The following is a 17,034-nucleotide window of genomic DNA, read 5'->3' on the forward strand; positions in this document are numbered from 1 at the left end:
AACCCTAAATCTATCATAGATAATATTTTATCATTTAGCACACCGATTTAACGATACGTCGTGTATGTTTCTTCGATATTTTTCTGTTTTTCTATAGAAATAGTTCGTTCGAGTCGTACGTAATGGAGTGTTTAAAATCCAATGAATTAAAAGAAAAAGAAAAAATGTCAAGTATAGGAAAGAGAGAAAATTGGATTGATAATCCGCCTTTCGAAATTAACATTCGTCATCGAATGTTCGTTTGTGTTAATTAAATGTTTGAAAGTAACGTGTTCGACGATGGTAATGAGTTGAAGTTGAAAGGATTTTAAGAGCAGCACAGCTTAGGCAACCCTTTTTTTTGTTTGTTTCGAACGATTTATCGCCAAGTACTAAGCAGCGATTATCGTTTCATTTGTACGAAGGTAGATGAATGTTTTTTTGTTTTGTTTCGTTACGTTTTTAAAATAATGATTTTGGTGACTTGTGATGTAGTCTCGAATGAATTCTATTCTGATGGTTTATAAGCGCTGTAGGCTAGATCAGATCCACCGGATCTTGCCCAACCATGATGATCACCATGATCAGCTTCGTAATGAGCATGACTGTGAACCGGATGAGCTACGACCTCGTAACTTTGATTCTTGCTAGCCAAGAGTTTTTGAAGTCCGATAATAGCACTGATAATAAGAGCAATCTTGCCGATTACGAGAGCTTTGAATGCCAACAATGCAAGAGCACCTAATGCTAACGGAAGCAAAATGGCTGCTTTGGCTTTGAGGAGTAACAAAATTGGTAACAGGGATTTCACGATCTTCTTTTTCTTTCCACGAGCTGTAACAAATAAAATATAATATCGTTAATGAAAATCTGCGTGTGTGTGTATATATATATGTATATATATATTTTGATCGATCGATTTGAAATGATTTTATAAATTGTATTTAATAAATTACCTTCGTCCAATGAACGTGAGAAATCTTCTGGAAGACTTAATTCAATTGTATGCGTCGAAAGAAATTTGGATGCTCTGTCAACGATGGCCTGATCTATCGCAGCTTCCTTTGCTTCGATTTCGCTAGGTAATGTACTTTCTATATCGTTGTAAGATCTCGCGTTATCGGCACGGCTGCAAATGAGAAAAGAAAAAAAAGAAAAAACACATCGTAACACTTCCGATTACTAAATATCAATGAACGATTATATTGTTTGAACATTAAAAAAAAAAGAAGAAAAAAAACAAAGTATCAATAATATAATCAAATCCATGTAACAGACACGTTATCAATCTTCCCCCGCCCCGGAATAATTATTGTTTAAACATTAGGAAAAAAAAAAGAAAAAAAGGAAGCAAAAATATCGATAATATAATAAAATCCATGTTACGTGTGTTATAATAACTTCTCGTTTCTCGTATGTTACACAATTGAAGAAAAGCACCGGAACTTTCGAGAAAAAAAAAAAAAGAAAATCCCTTACCTATTGCTCTTAGCTTCCTCTGTCTGTACAATCCTGAATCCATCGATGACATTGATGTCAGCTGCTCTGGCAGCTCTATCGACGAATCGTAACGCCTTTAACTTGAGACAAACCGAAAGATCCGATTCACCGGAACAAGACGCGTAAACGTCTAAAGCTTCTTCGAGAATCGATGGATTTTGAGGCACCTCCTGTGTCGTTGTAGTTGGTGCACCATAGACTACTACCGTCAAAAACGCTCCAAGAATGATCGAAAAGAAAATCCTCGACATCTTCTATTATATTTATTTTTCCCCTTCGATTCTTTTAATCAGTCGAACCAACCAACAAATTAGAAAATATAAACGCACAGAGAAAAATAATTATTCGCGACGCGTTATCTGTTTCTTTTTTTTTTCTTTTCAATCTGGTAATCCGATCCTATCTTATTATTATTGTTACTAATTGTTAGAAATATGTTGAATGTATCAACCCGAATGGTTCCTCGAAAAGATGTTCGAACTACTACGGCGATCGTATCGACACTGCCCGAAAGAATCACGATTGCTGCCTTTTATCCTCGTCGCGAAAGGGGTCCGCGTACGTCTTTGAAATTTTGATGGCCCCCACTGAGGACCCCCCCTCGTACCTTGCCGCCACTACCAGAGGTACCGCCACCGGTACCTCTACCTCCGCCGTTACCACTGTACCTGACGACTTTACAACCCATTCGAGCTATTGGTTCTCCTCGAGGCGTTCTCAACCGAATATCCTCTCTGCTCGGATCACTTTTAACTCACCTCCACCACCAGTTTTAACGTCTCTCTTTCATCGATTCTTCTTATTCTTATTTCTCATCTTCATCTTCATCTTTTTCTTCATCTTCATCTTCATCTTCATCTTCTTATTTTTCATCTTCATCCGCCTCGTCTTCTTTACACATTTTGCAGTGTGCATACTCACTTAGCTCCTCGTTTGTGTATACAACGGATGCCCTGCACACCAATATTTCTTTCTTTCTTCAACTTACAGAAGAGAAACCTGTGAATATGATAAATAGGGAGAGAGAGAGAGAGATAGGGGGAAGGAGAAAGGGAGGAGAAGGAGGAGGAGCTAAGAAAAAGTATTCGTGCCCACGCATCATCGAGTTTCTTCTTCTCAGTCCTTTTTTTTTTTTTCTTCTTCTTCTTCTTCTTCTTTTTTTTCCCAACTCGAATACAGTGTCTCGTCGAATCTGAAGTTGAGAGACTAAGCGACGGCAGGCAGGCAGGCAGGTCAAAGGCACCGAAAGATATCGAAACGATACAACCGTGAACACTTGCCAATCCTCCTCAGGCATTTCCGGTAAGAGTTCGACCGTCACTCATTGTCAATGTTTAAAACTATCGACAATATGATTTTATGAATAATAATAATAATAATAATAATAATTATACTTTTGTATTAGGAATAGATCAGATCGTTTTTAAAGTAATTATTTTTTTAACTATTGTCTGTGTTCGTGTTATATACTTTTATATATTTTTTATTTAAAATAATACAGAATTGAGATCCCAAATTTTCAAATTGTTTTACGAATTACATTAATTTCAATAATATTAGCATAAATATTATTTATTTTTCAATTGAACAAGATAACGTTTCATTTCTTTTTACCATTCCGTTATACTTTGAAGGAAGAGAAAACAAGTGGGAGTCTAAAAATAAAGAATCTATCTCGTAGGAAAAGAAAAAAAAAACAAATTAAACAGATTTGTCTAATTGAGAATAAAAAAAATTTTTTCGCGATAATTTTCTTTTTCTTTTTTTTTACGATCAAACGATAGAATATTACATACGTTTACTTTGGGCTAAACGGAGAAAGCACGCACATTTTTTCGTCATCGATCGTTTCACGATCATCCCGTACGTTTTATTACATCCGTAAAAAAAATGTTTAAATTAAAAAAAAGAAAGAAATTTCGTCAGACGACGATGACCTATCTTCGATATATCGATATATCGAATATATATCGATGAGTTCCGTTCCAAATATGAAACGAAGTTTCTCACAATAATTCCCAATCGATGCTAAGAGATTGAACTTCTCCCCCTTCTTTCATTCTTCTTTTCTTTTTTATTAGAATATAAATTTGAAAATTAACGTTAGGCTAGGTCAAATAGGAATTCCAAAATTATACAACAGATTCCTAATATGGACTAAAAAATAATCTAATCCCCCCGTCTCTCCCTCACCCCACGGTAAGTAGGTCATCGAATAAAGATACGAACTCTCGTCAAGATAATCAAATGAATTTTTCTAATAACTGTAATTCACGATTAGGAGAAGATGGGAAGGCGATAGGGGGAGGGGTCCAGGGTGAGGCCCAAGTATTTCGACATTCCGTTTAATTAATTTCACCCTGACAACCTTGACCGGTATATTAAAATCCTCGTTTAGAAAAGTAATCGGGATGAAATTCGTTGTACGTACGATCACGATTTGTGATCATCGTTTTGAACGTTTAAATGATAAAAATTTCATATATATATATAATAATAATATATATATATTATTTTATATATTATTTATATATATATACATTTTTTTTTGTTCTTTTTCCAATCATAATGACACAAATTCGACATGGAGTATAATGTACGACGTTTGAAATAAATATAATATATTCATTGGTAGCTGTCGCGCGCGAAACGTTTAACGGTTTTCCATGGAATGTAAAGCGCGCGCGCGTTCTTTTCTTCGTGCGCGTGTGCGCGCGCGCGTACACACAAGTTGGGACCACGCCAAAGAGAAGACCTCTCTTCGAGAATGAGAGCCGCGCCCGCTTCTCGCCCATGACCTCCAAACGCTTTCTCACCTGTTTTTTTTTCTTTCTTATTTTTTTCTTTTTCTTTTTCTTTTCCTCTTCCATCTTCTCTAATTCGGTTCTTATTCTAAAAATAGTCGGTACGATATCAATGGACATTAGAATTGGTGATGCGTTAGAAAATAATATATTAATGTATAGTAACGGAACACACCAAATCTGTAGAGAAAGAGAGAGATAGAAAAAAAGAACCATAATCTCTAACGTTTTTATTATCGACTTTCTCTGAATACTCGTAGATATTTTTTAATCCTACCCCCCCCCTTAAATTTTCGTTGAAAAATTTAACCAACGAAATTTTCAAATTAATTAGAATTCTAATATATCGATCTATCTATCTGGTGTTATATCGTTTGTATTTATTTATTTATTTATTTATATTTTTTTTCATATTTTTTTCGCGTATTTATTTAATTTTTCACAGCAGAGAAATTTTTATTGTTAGTAAGATATATGTGTGCGTGTGTGTACGTGTGTCTCTCTGTGAGGTATAATTAAACTTTCGATTCTTTAACTCTTTCCGACGACTCGATAACTAGACGCATATCGTATGTGTGTATGTGTGTGTGTGTGTGTGTGAGTGTGTAATTCTCAACTAGATAAAATAATAAAAAATAATTATACTATTATTAAATAATTAATTATATAGATTAAATAAACTAGAACCGGACGACATTTCTCGTGTCATCCTCATTTTCTTTTCCTTTCTACTATATTCTTTTATTATACTTCATAATTTTGCCGTATATTATATTTTTCTCACTAATAAAAAATCACTGTAACGTATTTTCGAAAATTATATCCTTTCATAACTTACAATTAGTAATCATTTTTATTACGAATATTGAAATATTCAGAGATGTCAGAAATGATTGTTAAGAAAAAAAAAAAACAAAAAAACCAAAAAAGAGAGACGAAATAATTTCGAAAAAAGGAAACACAAGCAGAGGAAAAAGAAAAAGCTAATCTCGAAGATGTCAATCCGGTGGTGGAATACTCGATGTGTAAGCTTGGTAATGGAACACTTTCCTCTCGACGACGCCGGTGAGAGTGAACTCGAGCGAGGATCGAGGTCAGGTCAAGGCCCCCACGAAGCGAGGACTCCGCGTTACCTTCTCGGATCTTCATCTCTCCCTTCTCTCTCTCTCTCTCTCTCTCTTTCTCTCTCTCTCCATATATTCTTATTTTCCTTCTTCCCCTTTCCTTTTGGTTTCCACTTGCCGTCTTTCATCTGCACGCGAAGAAAGAACTTTCGCGTTTTATGACGACGACGACGACGACGACGATACTTCTGCTGCTATCCCATGAACGAAATGGAAGTAAGGATGGGCGTACACACGAATACGTATGAATGACTATAATAAAAATACTGAGATATCGTGCTTAAGTAAAAAAAAAAAGAAACAACGAAAATTACGCGACATTTAAATCGTAATATGCGAATTGAAATTTAAATTGTATATATATATATATATATATTCATATATATATATATTGAAAAGTATTCTTTAAAACACATTGTTTGTTTAACTATGTTAGTTAGAAACGAATTGAAACTTCAACGAGTATATCAAATTTCTTTCAAAGAATTTCATACAAACGTTATGTATCGAAGTTTTACTATATTTTTACAATCCAAAGATATAATTTAGGATATTCGTTAATTAATATATTATACTTACGCATGTGTGTGTTTTCGTACGTATTAAAACGTAACAATTAATGATATTTTATTAAATCGTAAATATCCCCGTAGAAAAATATTTTTTACGATAATGTTTAGTAAAATTGTCTACATTGTAGATAAAAAAGATACACATTAAAAAGATATTTCGTATATTAAAAAACAAATGAAAAATATATAAATAAAGATATTTTTATTGAAAATAACATAATTATATCGTAGATAATGAAATAAACATTAAATTATAGAACATCGATCGTAGAATATTTCGAGCGTGTAAAAAGGGACTGAAGAAAAAAAACGATTCTTCCTTGGCAACGAAAAAAAAAATCATCGTCTTCGTCGTCGTCTTCGTCGTCGTCGTCGTCGAAGTTTCACCGAATAAAGAAACTGATCGCCGTATGGTTTTTAAAACAAGTAATCGGAGAGCTACTTTCAAAGATGGAACGAGAAAGGGCCTGAGGATGTTAAAAAAGGAGAGAAAGATTATACTTCAAGAGAGAGAGAGAGAGAGAGAAAAAGAGAGAAAAAAGAAATAAAATAAAAAATAAAAAAGAAAAAAGGGGGACTTCGGTTGGTCCGTAAGTAACGTTTGAAGATCGATGAACCTTAAAGAACGAGAAGGCGCAAACAAGAAAGAGAGAGAGAGAGTTGCGTCAAGTTGAGAAAGAAAAATAAAAAGAAGAAGGAGGATAAGGAGAGGGGGGCAAAGTGAGGCCTCCAACGATGGGTAGAGAGTGTTAGGCGCACCTTGAAAAGAATACAAGCCCGCCATGGATGCTGACCATGCTGCTGGATTCGCGCTGCTGCTCGGCCTGGTTTACTTCTCAACGTGTGTTTCTGTCTCCTACGTCTTCTTCGTCTATATTCATGTATGATCGTAAATGTATATATATGTAGATGTGTGTGTGTGTGTGTGTATGGGGACGGATATGGAGACAGACGAACGTAAGGTGCGTGTGTTTCGTACGTCCGTCTTTCCTGCAACTTTGTCGACTGGTCGCGTAACTCGTATGTAGGTAACGAGTTATCTTTCCCTCTCTTTCTATCACTCCTCCCCCCCCTCTCTCTCTCTCTGTTGCTTGTTTCTCAACCTTCTTCCGCGTTTTCTCAAACGACTACGAGAGACCAGACTTCTCAGAGACGGAGATGTGTTCTCATCCCGCATCGATGTCTCCGCGATGCGTTCTTATCCGGCATCGATGTCTCCAGGAATTTTGAAGGAAAATGTTTTTTCTTTACAGATTTCTTCTCAAACGATCGATTTATATTTTTATGTCGTTGTTGTTATTTTTGTTTGTCTGTCTGTCTGTCTGTCTGTCTGTCCGTTTCGTTCAAGGATCATTGACATTTTGAAAATAACGACTTCGGTTGATATTATTTTCGTCAGGCTCTAATTATTTTACGATTACATTATACGGATAATTGCGTTAAGTGTTTTCTTTTTTTTTTTTTTACATAAATCGTGAAAACAGTATCGGTCAATAGACATACTTACGAAATTATACTTAATTTATTATGGACTATTATGAGAAAATGGTGTTATGTTAGAAACAGGAGGAAAAAACAGATTATTTGTAATGTTTTAATTAATCATCAATTTTTATCTTATATATGTTTTAATCGATTTATTCGTTTTTTCTTTTTCATTTTGTTTTTTTTGTTTTGTTTTTCGGTTTCTTTTTTCCTTTTTTTTTTCTTTTTTCTATTCGAAATATACATGACGTGTTTTACACGAGCGCGATGGACATGAAAATGGATGGTCCGCTATCACCACGCATGGTTGTTTAAGTATAATAAATATTTGCGAAATGATTATGATAATCGATGAAATTAAAGTGCGTGGAAAGAATATGAAGGAAGTAGGACGAGATGTACAGGAAATAATTAGTGTGTATGTCTATACAAAAAAAAAAAAAAGATATTATAGAAATGAGAGATGTGTTGGAAGTTAAATATTAAGAGAGAAAAAAAAAAGAAAAGGAAGAAAATGACGAAGAGATTAGAAAGTAATTTTACGATTTAAATTAACGTCGGTCGGGGGGACTAAATTTATATCGGTGATGGTTTGTATGCAGGATATGCAAGTTCATGACTCGACCTCGCCCAACCACTAGATCCGTGTCCCCCAGCAGCAACTTGAACAACCTCGTGTCCGTGTTCGTGTCCACCAGATACGAGTTTCTTCAAACCGATGATCGATGCCAAGACTAGGGCCAATTTACTGACGATCAATGCTTTGCCAGCCAAAAGTGCCAGAGCACCGAGAGCCAATGGTACAAGAGTTCCACCGATCAACAAAGGTATCGCCATTAGTCCACCCATCTTATTCTTTTTCCTTCTACCTGTGATGATAAAAATAATATCGTATTAAAAATAAATAACGCGAAACAATTATTTACATAGATATTATTACCTTCCTCGCTGAAACTACGTTGAAGTTCCTCGATGTCGTTTAATTTAAGTTTCAACGTGTGACTTTTGAAAAACTTGACGATCCTGTCAAAGATCATCCCGTTAAGTGCATCTTCTTTGTCATCCAAAGCTCTCGGCAAATTAGCTTCGATTTCTTTCAAAGATTTCGGTACTTCTTCGTCATCATTTTTCACCGAACCTTCCCTTAAAAAGGTAACGCCATCGGCAACGTCGAGTTGGGCGCTCCTCGAAACCCTATCCATTGCTGAAAGTAACCTCAATTTCAAGCAAGGACTGATATCGGCGTCTTCACCTGAACACTCTTTGTAAATCTGATAAACGTAACGCATCTCGTTGAAGAAGCTGTTCATGCTAGACCTAGCCGTATCCTCCTCGATTGAATTGGACGTTGGGTTTGCCTCGACCGACCTTGCCATGTTCGTGGCTAACAGGAAGATACCAATACAGGATAGGAGGACAACTCGACTTTGTACAACGTCTTTCATTTTCTATCGACTCTTTTGGTATTATCTGCAACGATCAAAACTATTCTTAACAAACTCGAGTTGTAAAATATTATTAGACTGAAAAAATTCAAGACTCAAATCAATTCGTTGGATATACTCTTCGATCTAATATTAAAATTAAAAGAAATAATTATTTAAAAAAAAAAAACAATATAACGTTAATGTGTAAATTAATGAAATTCTTACCCTTGTTCCGCTGTTTCCGCTTTTCGTAGTCGTTGATATTTCCGACCGCACAGTGTCGAATAAGAAAATAATCTGATCCTCTCGCGAATCTTATGTTTTTATCTTCTTGACCCCACTATTTCTCCCACCCACTACTACTTAGTTGTTGATTTCGTTGTCGCTAACGCCTTGTAAATGACTCTTGAAACTTGGTCTCGGTTAGCACAGAGAGTAGAGGAAATGAGAAAGAAGCAGCCGGTTTACTTCGACTATCGCACCGGGATGCGTGTATCTTGAGAGCACACACTACGTGGACTGTACGTAACGGAAGCCCTGCCCTAGCTCTATATATCTGGTTCAGGTGTACCTCCGTACTCGGTTATATTCCCCCCACTTTTTCAATTCTAAACCCGTACAGACAGACCATCTTTACCACCATCTAACGCAATACCATTTTTATGGTTTGCTCGTTGCACCGGAACACGATTCTTATGATACTCTAACGAACCAACGATCACAGAGGGTTGGGGAGTGAGGATATTGAACGGAGAGGAGTAATCCTGTTCAAGAGAATGTTCAATATCCTCCATAAACCCCCCAACCCCCACCACCTCCACCACCACCATAATATACGTTCTAGTCTTTACTTTAGCACGCACGATTAAACCGATCCTCTTCTATTCACTTCTACTCGCTTTAAAAGCCGACCGGTTGAACGGCTCGTAAACTCCTACCTTATGGATCATTCTATTCTTCTTTTTCCATTCGTATTTGAATCCGACTTTGCGACTGGTCGACAATGACTCCACCCACCGGCGTCGCATTCGCCAACCCTATTTTTCACAATTTTTCTATTTGTTCCGATTCGTCGAAAGGGAACGAAAACGAAAGGAGGGAAGCTGTTAACTGTAGTAGAATCTGTTTTAGAGAGTGCCGGAGATCCGTATTCCTTTTTTTCTCTCCGCTCTCGCACACCCCCTCCCTTCCCCCTAGACGGAAAAATAAAGATAAATAAATAAATAAATGAGCAGCATCTCTCCCTCTCGAGAGAGAGATGAAAGTAGACTTCTTTCTATTCGCGGGGATTCATTTTAATGTTAGTATTTATCCATGCGATAGTATTTTCTCGATTTCTGACACGGATATTTTCCATTCGATTTCGATTTCGATTTCAATCGGTGAATATTATTTTCTCTAACCTGTTTTGGAATATTATAAATATATGTTAGAGAGAAACAAAATTGAATTAACTGAAGAAAAAATATTCACCGAGTTTAACGTTGAATATTTAAAAAAAAAAAGAAAAAAAATGCACGCGCTCGGATACAAACAAACAAACAAAAAAAAAAACAAAAGCTCCCTCGCGTAGAGAAAACGCTTTGTCATGCTCGTTAACTATCGCATTCGTGCATGCATCCAGAAAATTTGATAAACTGTTGCCTGACTTTAAAACGCGGATCTAAAGAAAAAAGGAACTTCGGTGTGCGAAAAGTAGACAAATATGCGGAAAGAGGATGCTGAATGAAAGGGGGGAGGACAGGGGGCAGGGAGGCGGGATTAAATTGTCCAGAGAAATTTTCAATGTGTTTTCTCAAAGAAGTCTTAGCATTAATTAACAACTCGCATGTACGCACACACATACACGAATCAAAATATGTACATATACATATATATATATGTGTGTGTGTATATGTATATGCGGAATTTCGTTACGGTTCTTTCGAGGATACTTAAATCCATCTCTTTTCGTTGAACTTCCTCCCTCACAGATCCGTGTCTCCGTTCTGTTGTGATGCGCGCGAGCGAGCATGCGAGTTTGTAAAACTGGGTCGCACCAAGTGAAAACGCACGACGCACGTAAACGAAGATACATACACACAGTTGATCCGTGGTAAGAGGAGAAAAGAAAATAATACTCGAGAGTTAATAGTCGAGTTCACGGACTCACGTTGTAACATCAAAAACATTCTTGGTATACATATACATATACATATACATATACGTATACATATATGTATATTTCACTCGAATGGATGCTGTATAATTTTCGGCATGGAAATAAGAGATCAAGGTCTACATTATCTTACCTGTTTCTCCTCTTTCCTTCACGGATATCGCTAACAGGATTTCGTCGTATTATCGATTTCTCAAATGCTATTGCGTGAAAACGATCTCTCCTGTGTGTTTCGCGCTTGGCGAAAGCGAGTATAAATATTCTTTTTTGTCGTTGTTCTTTTTTTTTTTATTCTATTTTATTTTCTTGTTCATCATCATCATCTTCTTCTTCTTATTCTTCTTCTTTAATCTTTTATACCGTCCGTATAATTTTTCTGATCAAAATTAAACCTATCGGATGTTACCTTTCGATTCCCATTTAGGTCGGGTTAGTTGATTTAATTTTTTTTTTTTTAAATGCACGACACACGATACGTCAATTTTTAATAATTAAAGGACTGCCACACAACAACGAGTCAGAAATTTTTCTTTCATCTTATGAAACCACCTTTTTCTTTCTCCTTTCTTACTTTCTTTCATCGATAGTTTTTCCTTTTTTTTTGGAAATCAAATAACAACATGACTCGAGAGAAATTCCTTTTTCTTTTATTTTTTTTTCTTTTCTCTCTCTCTCTCTCTCTCTCTCTCTCTTTCTTATTACATAGTACGAATAACGAAATGCAAAACGATTCTCTTCTCTTAATCGTACATTACGATGAAACAAATTTCCTATGCGATTGAATTCCATTGTATACATAAGTGAACACTCTACACCGTAGCACAGATTCATTTTAATAATGAAACATAATCGCGATCGCATACCTACCTACCTACCTATCCTACTTGCTTATTCCTGAAAATTCTCTAATTGTAAGATTGAAAAAGAAGAAAAAAAAAAATCTTATGGGAAATGTTGGCAAGTGCATTCAATTGGAATTTCCTGTACAATCGTTGGCTGCCTCCACGTGACCTCGAAAATGCAAACGGTGTTCGTATAAATAGTGGCGCTTCTCGAAGTATAGTCGATCATTCCTGCGAATACCGGACAATCGTCTGCATCTAGTAATTACGATTCTTCCTTAGACCTCCCTCCCAACACCCCTCACCCTCACCCTCACCCTCACCCCTCATTTAAATACTTGTTGTTCGTTTCTTTTTTTGTTTTGTTCTTTTCGAGAAGAAGCGTGTAATTTTGTTCTGGTTTTTTGGTTTTCTTTTCTTTTCTTTTTTTTTGTTCTTTTTTTTATTACAAAAGAAAGAATCAGCATCATTCCTAATCATCATAATGTTATCATCACATTTATCAATTATCATCATTTTCGAACAATCGTATAGATAAATAAATATTTTTCTTTTTTTTTCTGACATTAATAATACAATTAACGAATAATAATAATAATATTAATATTAATAATAATAAATAACAATCTTCGTCTAAAACTTACACATATTACATGTAACAACGAGTATTTCACGGCGATACTGGTTACCGATCAGTGTAGCGAACAGTACGCATAAAACGTTGGAGGAAGGTATGGAAAAAAAAAAAAAAGAAAATAAGATAGTAAAGGTAAGAAAGAAAGAAAGAAAGAAAGATGTTGTAGGATAAGGTAGAAGAGATTCTCTCTCTCTCTCTCTTTCTCTCTGTCTTTTTCATATTACGATCTTCATATTGAACGTTAACGTTCGTTCCGTTTCCGTAAATTCATTTAACGAGATCCCCCATGAAAAAGTTTAGAAAAGAAAGAATCCGAGAAAGAGAAGAAAAATAAAAGATAAGATCAAATTAAGAAGAATAACAATAAGAATAGGAATGAAAAAAAAAAAATAAAAGAAAATAATAATTAAATAAAATAGAAGTAAGTAGATCGAGTAAGATAAATTAAAGGAAAGGAAAAGGAAAAATAATGGCAAGAAAAACGTTCGCGTAACGAAAAAATTGAGAATCCCTGAAAAAAAATAAGGAATAAAGAAACGACGAGAAGAAAAAAGAAGGGGAAGAGTGGAGGGGGTGGGATGAGAAAAAAATTGGCAAGAGGGTGTTTTTTGTACGATATCAGTATCAAGCATGAGATTGTTGAGGTTGATGAGCACGATAGGCAATTTCATGTGCATCTTGTGGAAGACTTCTGGCCCATCCATGACCACTGCCACCAGAGTAACCACCATAGTCACCAGCTCCACCACCACCACCACCATATCCACCGTGTCCACCGTCGTCGTGACTAACAACATGGCTGCTGCTGTGATGGGGATGTGCCACTACTTCATACGTCACGTGTTTCTGCTGAGAACTCAGTAATTTCTTCAATCCAATTATAGCCGAGATAACGAGTGCTATTTTGCCAACCAAAAGTGCTTTGCCTGCTATCAATGCAATTGCACCCAATGCAAGTGGCAACAATGCTGCAGCTTTGAACGCCATTGCCATAAGAATCGGTCCAAGGATTTTCTGTGCTTTCCCTGAAATAAATATTATTATTATAATATAGTTTAATGAAATAAAACATTCAATTTATAGGAGACAATAAGTATAATACTTCAATTTCTATTAATTATATATTTAGATATCAATCGAATAAATTTATCGGTCAATCGAATTAATCGAACTTCCAATTGTACGGATCGTTTATTTTGAAAGTGATTTAAGTTCATTTGTAGCCCGTAAATATACATTATTTGAATTAAATTTGCTTAACAATAATTTATATAATCAAATTACATATTAATTAATTAATAGAAACATTGTTAGACTTGAAATAATTGATGAATATTTTTGAATCGACCAATACGCGAACCTTTGATTTTCTCGAAACAACGGAAAATTGATTTGTAACACATTCAAAAAATAAACGACAACATATTTATATTAAACTTATTATCGATTGATTTTAAAATTCAACTAGAATAATTGGAAAATATATTCGCGTCCATAGTCATTTGATAAATTTCATTCGGTTATCATCAAAACGGTACCCCAATGATCATCTTAAAAAGCTTATTATTCGTCTAAAGCCTACTTTCCGAACTCTAGTTTATCGTCCTACTATTTTCACGTGTAATCGGCTCCATCGGGTGATCAACTAGATTGCAAATACTGTTATTCGGACGAGAATAAACTAAAGTCGTAAACATCAATGGTTAGTTTTAAGTAACTTCCTTTACACGAACAAGAATGCTCTCTCACGGTCCCTAACGATCTTATCTTTTCTAGTCTTTGGTAAAGAACAGATAGAAATCATGGTCTCTACTATATAATACGGTTTGTAAGTTGCCGGTCAAAGTTCATAACGAATCAAGGTCGCCACGTTTCTCGTAACTTCGAGTGAATTCCTCGACGAAATATCGTAATTAAAAAATTAAAAGAAAACAAAAAAATCAAAAGATGAAGATGAAATACTACGCGGAAGGAAAAAAAGTATGTCAAAAATGTTTTCTTCTCCCTCTCGATCGCATCTTCTTGCTTACAATCGATCCCCCAATCGATTCCTAATCCCCCTCCTCTCTTTATATATATATATATATATATATATATTACATAGAGTTGCCTGAAGGGGAAACGGAACCAGTTTCTCAGTGGGTCAACGTCTGTGACCGGCATCAAACAACTCCCTCCTTTCCTCTTGGATCTTTCGAATCGCATGAACACAAGACAAAGAAGGAAGCTACTATAAGATATTCGCGTAATACAGCTGACACCGGTTATCCCGTTCTAACCACAGGATTCTTACGAATAATAAAAGGATAATTGAATATTCTCTTAATGGATTATTATTCTTATTATAGATCATTTCATTTCAATCTCACGATTGTAAATACGATAATAATATTCAAATAAACTTAAAAAGACTAATGTATTTCAAGACTGCGGTTTAACGTTGTCTGAATTATAAATATCACGTGAAAAGAAAAAAAAAAAAAGAAAAAAATTAAAATAGGAAGCAAAAGAGAAATAAAAAGAGAACGCGCGTTAGATCTCGTCTAACGTAAATTAAATATCGATATAATATTAAATCATCTTAATAAATAAATGAAATCAAATGAAATACGTTGGATAATGATTTTATTTACTCACTTTTTTTACCACGACCCTCGACAGTATTGTCACTGTAATCTTCGAGACTACGGCCAGCAGATTCTATGACGCCCAAAATATCGGTACCTTTTAGGTCAACCTTGACAGAATGAGTCCTCAGGAACCGGCCGAGTCTGTCGAAGAGGAGAGTATCCAGATCCGTAGATTCGATAGATCTGCGAATGAAAGAAAACGATAACGGTTAAGATAGAACGTTACTCGAGTTCGTCGAACGAACTCGACAAATTCTTTTAGTTTGGCCACTTCGTAATTAAATGTTTCATTCAAATTAAAACTAATTTCACGATGATAATATATGATGAAGATCACGATGACGATACTTCGAACAGACCTAGGTGCTCCTTCCTCGGCGTTGGAAGTTTTAACAACGGTGATCCCATCGGACAACGTGATGTCATCCTTGTCTGCCAACATTTTATCGACGTATGCGAAAACCTTGTATTTTATACAACTGATAGATTCTTTCTTGAGACAATCGTTGTATATCGTAGCCATTAAATCGTTCTCACTTCCGTTACTCTTCTCGCTAGTCGGCAGTGCCGTACTCAGGCACGCCATCAAAATAAGGCACAATATCGTCACTGATTTTTTCATCGTCATCGTTCTTTTTTTTTCTCTCTCTCTCTCTATCGAGTTTCCTTCCTATCGAACCAACTCGATTTCGGCAGGAGGTGGAAGGGGACGGAACTTTCCCTTTAAATTCCGTCTAATTTCAATAAAGATCCTATTATTTTCTTCTTCTTCTTCTTATTCTTGATCCTTCCTTCCTTCTTTCCTCTCAGTCTAACTTCCTTGACGATGAACGTTTAAGAGAACGAAGGACGTATCTTCAAGTAACGCAGATTCTGTCTCGTGTGTTACGTCTAAAAGAGGTTCCTTTGCTTTTATACCGAAGTATTGCACACGAAAGGGGAGAAGAATCCGTGGGGCCCACGGTTCGTTCGGGCCATCAGGAGTTAGGCCTTCCTCCCTCTCTCTCTCTCTCTCTCTCTCTCTCATTCTCGAATACACGCTCTCTCACTTCCTCCCCTTTCTCCCCACCCGATCTTGCCTCCTTTTGCCTCCTTCCTTCCTTTTCCCTCAATTCCAACCGATGCAACATGATTCTTTCGTCGATCCCCCACCACACCAACACCAACACTACCATACCATCACCATCACCATCACCATCACCATCACCACTACACAACCTGATCCTCACCTCTGAGGATCTTTCGATCCTTCCACTTCCATAAAACTCTAATATCCTATCTTCTATCCTTACTTTTGGCAAGCTCTCTCTCTCTCTCTCTCTTTCATCGCAACGTGCTGCTGACGTTGAAAGTGGCGGTGGGGGGGAAAAAAAGAGATCCGAAATGTGCCACACACGCGTTATTGCCGGCAGAGCATCATTTTTTTTTCTTTCTTTTATTATTATTATTATTATTATTTTCTAGAATTATATATTTCTACGATTTCTATGAAAAAAATTATACGGAAGATAATTTTTCTTTCTTTTTCATTTCTTTTGTAATTGAACGTTGTTCAGAAATTATTTGCAGGATATTGTTTACACACACACACACACACACATATGTATATGTCTTTTTGCAAATATTTCTCCCCCCTTCTCTCCTGTCTATGCGTGTTCATCTTGATATCTCTACGTAAATGCGAAGAAAAAAATAAAAGTCGTATTTCTATTCATCCGGCTATTTCCCTCTGATATACCGGGACACTTACCTACTTCGATGTTTTATTCAACGATACGAGGACAATCTCGATGATTCGACGTAGACGCAAACGAGCTACGATGCTCCCGTGTGATCTTTCACACGGGTTTTAACGGACCAACTCGTTCATTTGGAA

At 36.0% G+C, this 17,034-nt stretch overlaps 2 protein-coding genes across 2 annotated transcripts; both read right to left on the minus strand.

Moving 5' to 3' along the window:
• Positions 1-487: 487 nt before the first annotated feature.
• On the minus strand, positions 488-8,909 carry LOC122520851. The gene is made up of 5 exons (XM_043641156.1): positions 8,405-8,909; positions 8,043-8,333; positions 1,459-1,681; positions 936-1,108; positions 488-813 (listed from the first exon to the last, which is right to left on the minus strand). Exons 1-5 carry the CDS (start codon positions 8,907-8,909, stop codon positions 488-490), a joined length of 1,518 nt encoding a protein of 505 aa, XP_043497091.1.
• A 4,243-nt stretch (positions 8,910-13,152) lies between these two features.
• LOC122520855 lies at positions 13,153-15,744 on the minus strand. Its single transcript, XM_043641167.1, has 3 exons — positions 15,518-15,744; positions 15,166-15,341; positions 13,153-13,553 (listed from the first exon to the last, which is right to left on the minus strand). Exons 1-3 carry the CDS (start codon positions 15,742-15,744, stop codon positions 13,153-13,155), a joined length of 804 nt encoding a protein of 267 aa, XP_043497102.1.
• Between the last annotated feature and the right edge of the window lie 1,290 nt (positions 15,745-17,034).

The sequence above is a fragment of the Polistes fuscatus genome, unplaced genomic scaffold (genome assembly GCF_010416935.1).
Source record: "Polistes fuscatus isolate 324 unplaced genomic scaffold, CU_Pfus_HIC Scaffold4, whole genome shotgun sequence".
In the NCBI taxonomy this organism is placed as follows: Eukaryota; Metazoa; Arthropoda; class Insecta; order Hymenoptera; family Vespidae; genus Polistes; species Polistes fuscatus.

Bases quoted from the DNA above. Each gene is read 5' to 3' on its own strand.
- LOC122520851 (XM_043641156.1), bottom strand. From the start codon at position 8,909: ATGAAAGACGTTGTACAAAGTCGAGTTGTCCTCCTATCCTGTATTGGT. The intron at 8,334-8,404 runs GTAATAATATCT...TTATCATCACAG, and splicing joins ACGTAGTTTCAGCGAGGAAG to GTAGAAGGAAAAAGAATAAG. The intron at 1,109-1,458 runs GTAAGGGATTTT...TCTCATTTGCAG, and splicing joins GAGGAAGCTAAGAGCAATAG to CCGTGCCGATAACGCGAGAT.
- LOC122520855 (XM_043641167.1), bottom strand. From the start codon at position 15,744: ATGGCGTGCCTGAGTACGGCACTGCCGACTAGCGAGAAGAGTAACGGA. The intron at 15,342-15,517 runs GTCTGTTCGAAG...TTTCATTCGCAG, and splicing joins GCCGAGGAAGGAGCACCTAG to ATCTATCGAATCTACGGATC. The intron at 13,554-15,165 runs GTGAGTAAATAA...TATTTATTTCAG, and splicing joins CGAGGGTCGTGGTAAAAAAA to GGAAAGCACAGAAAATCCTT.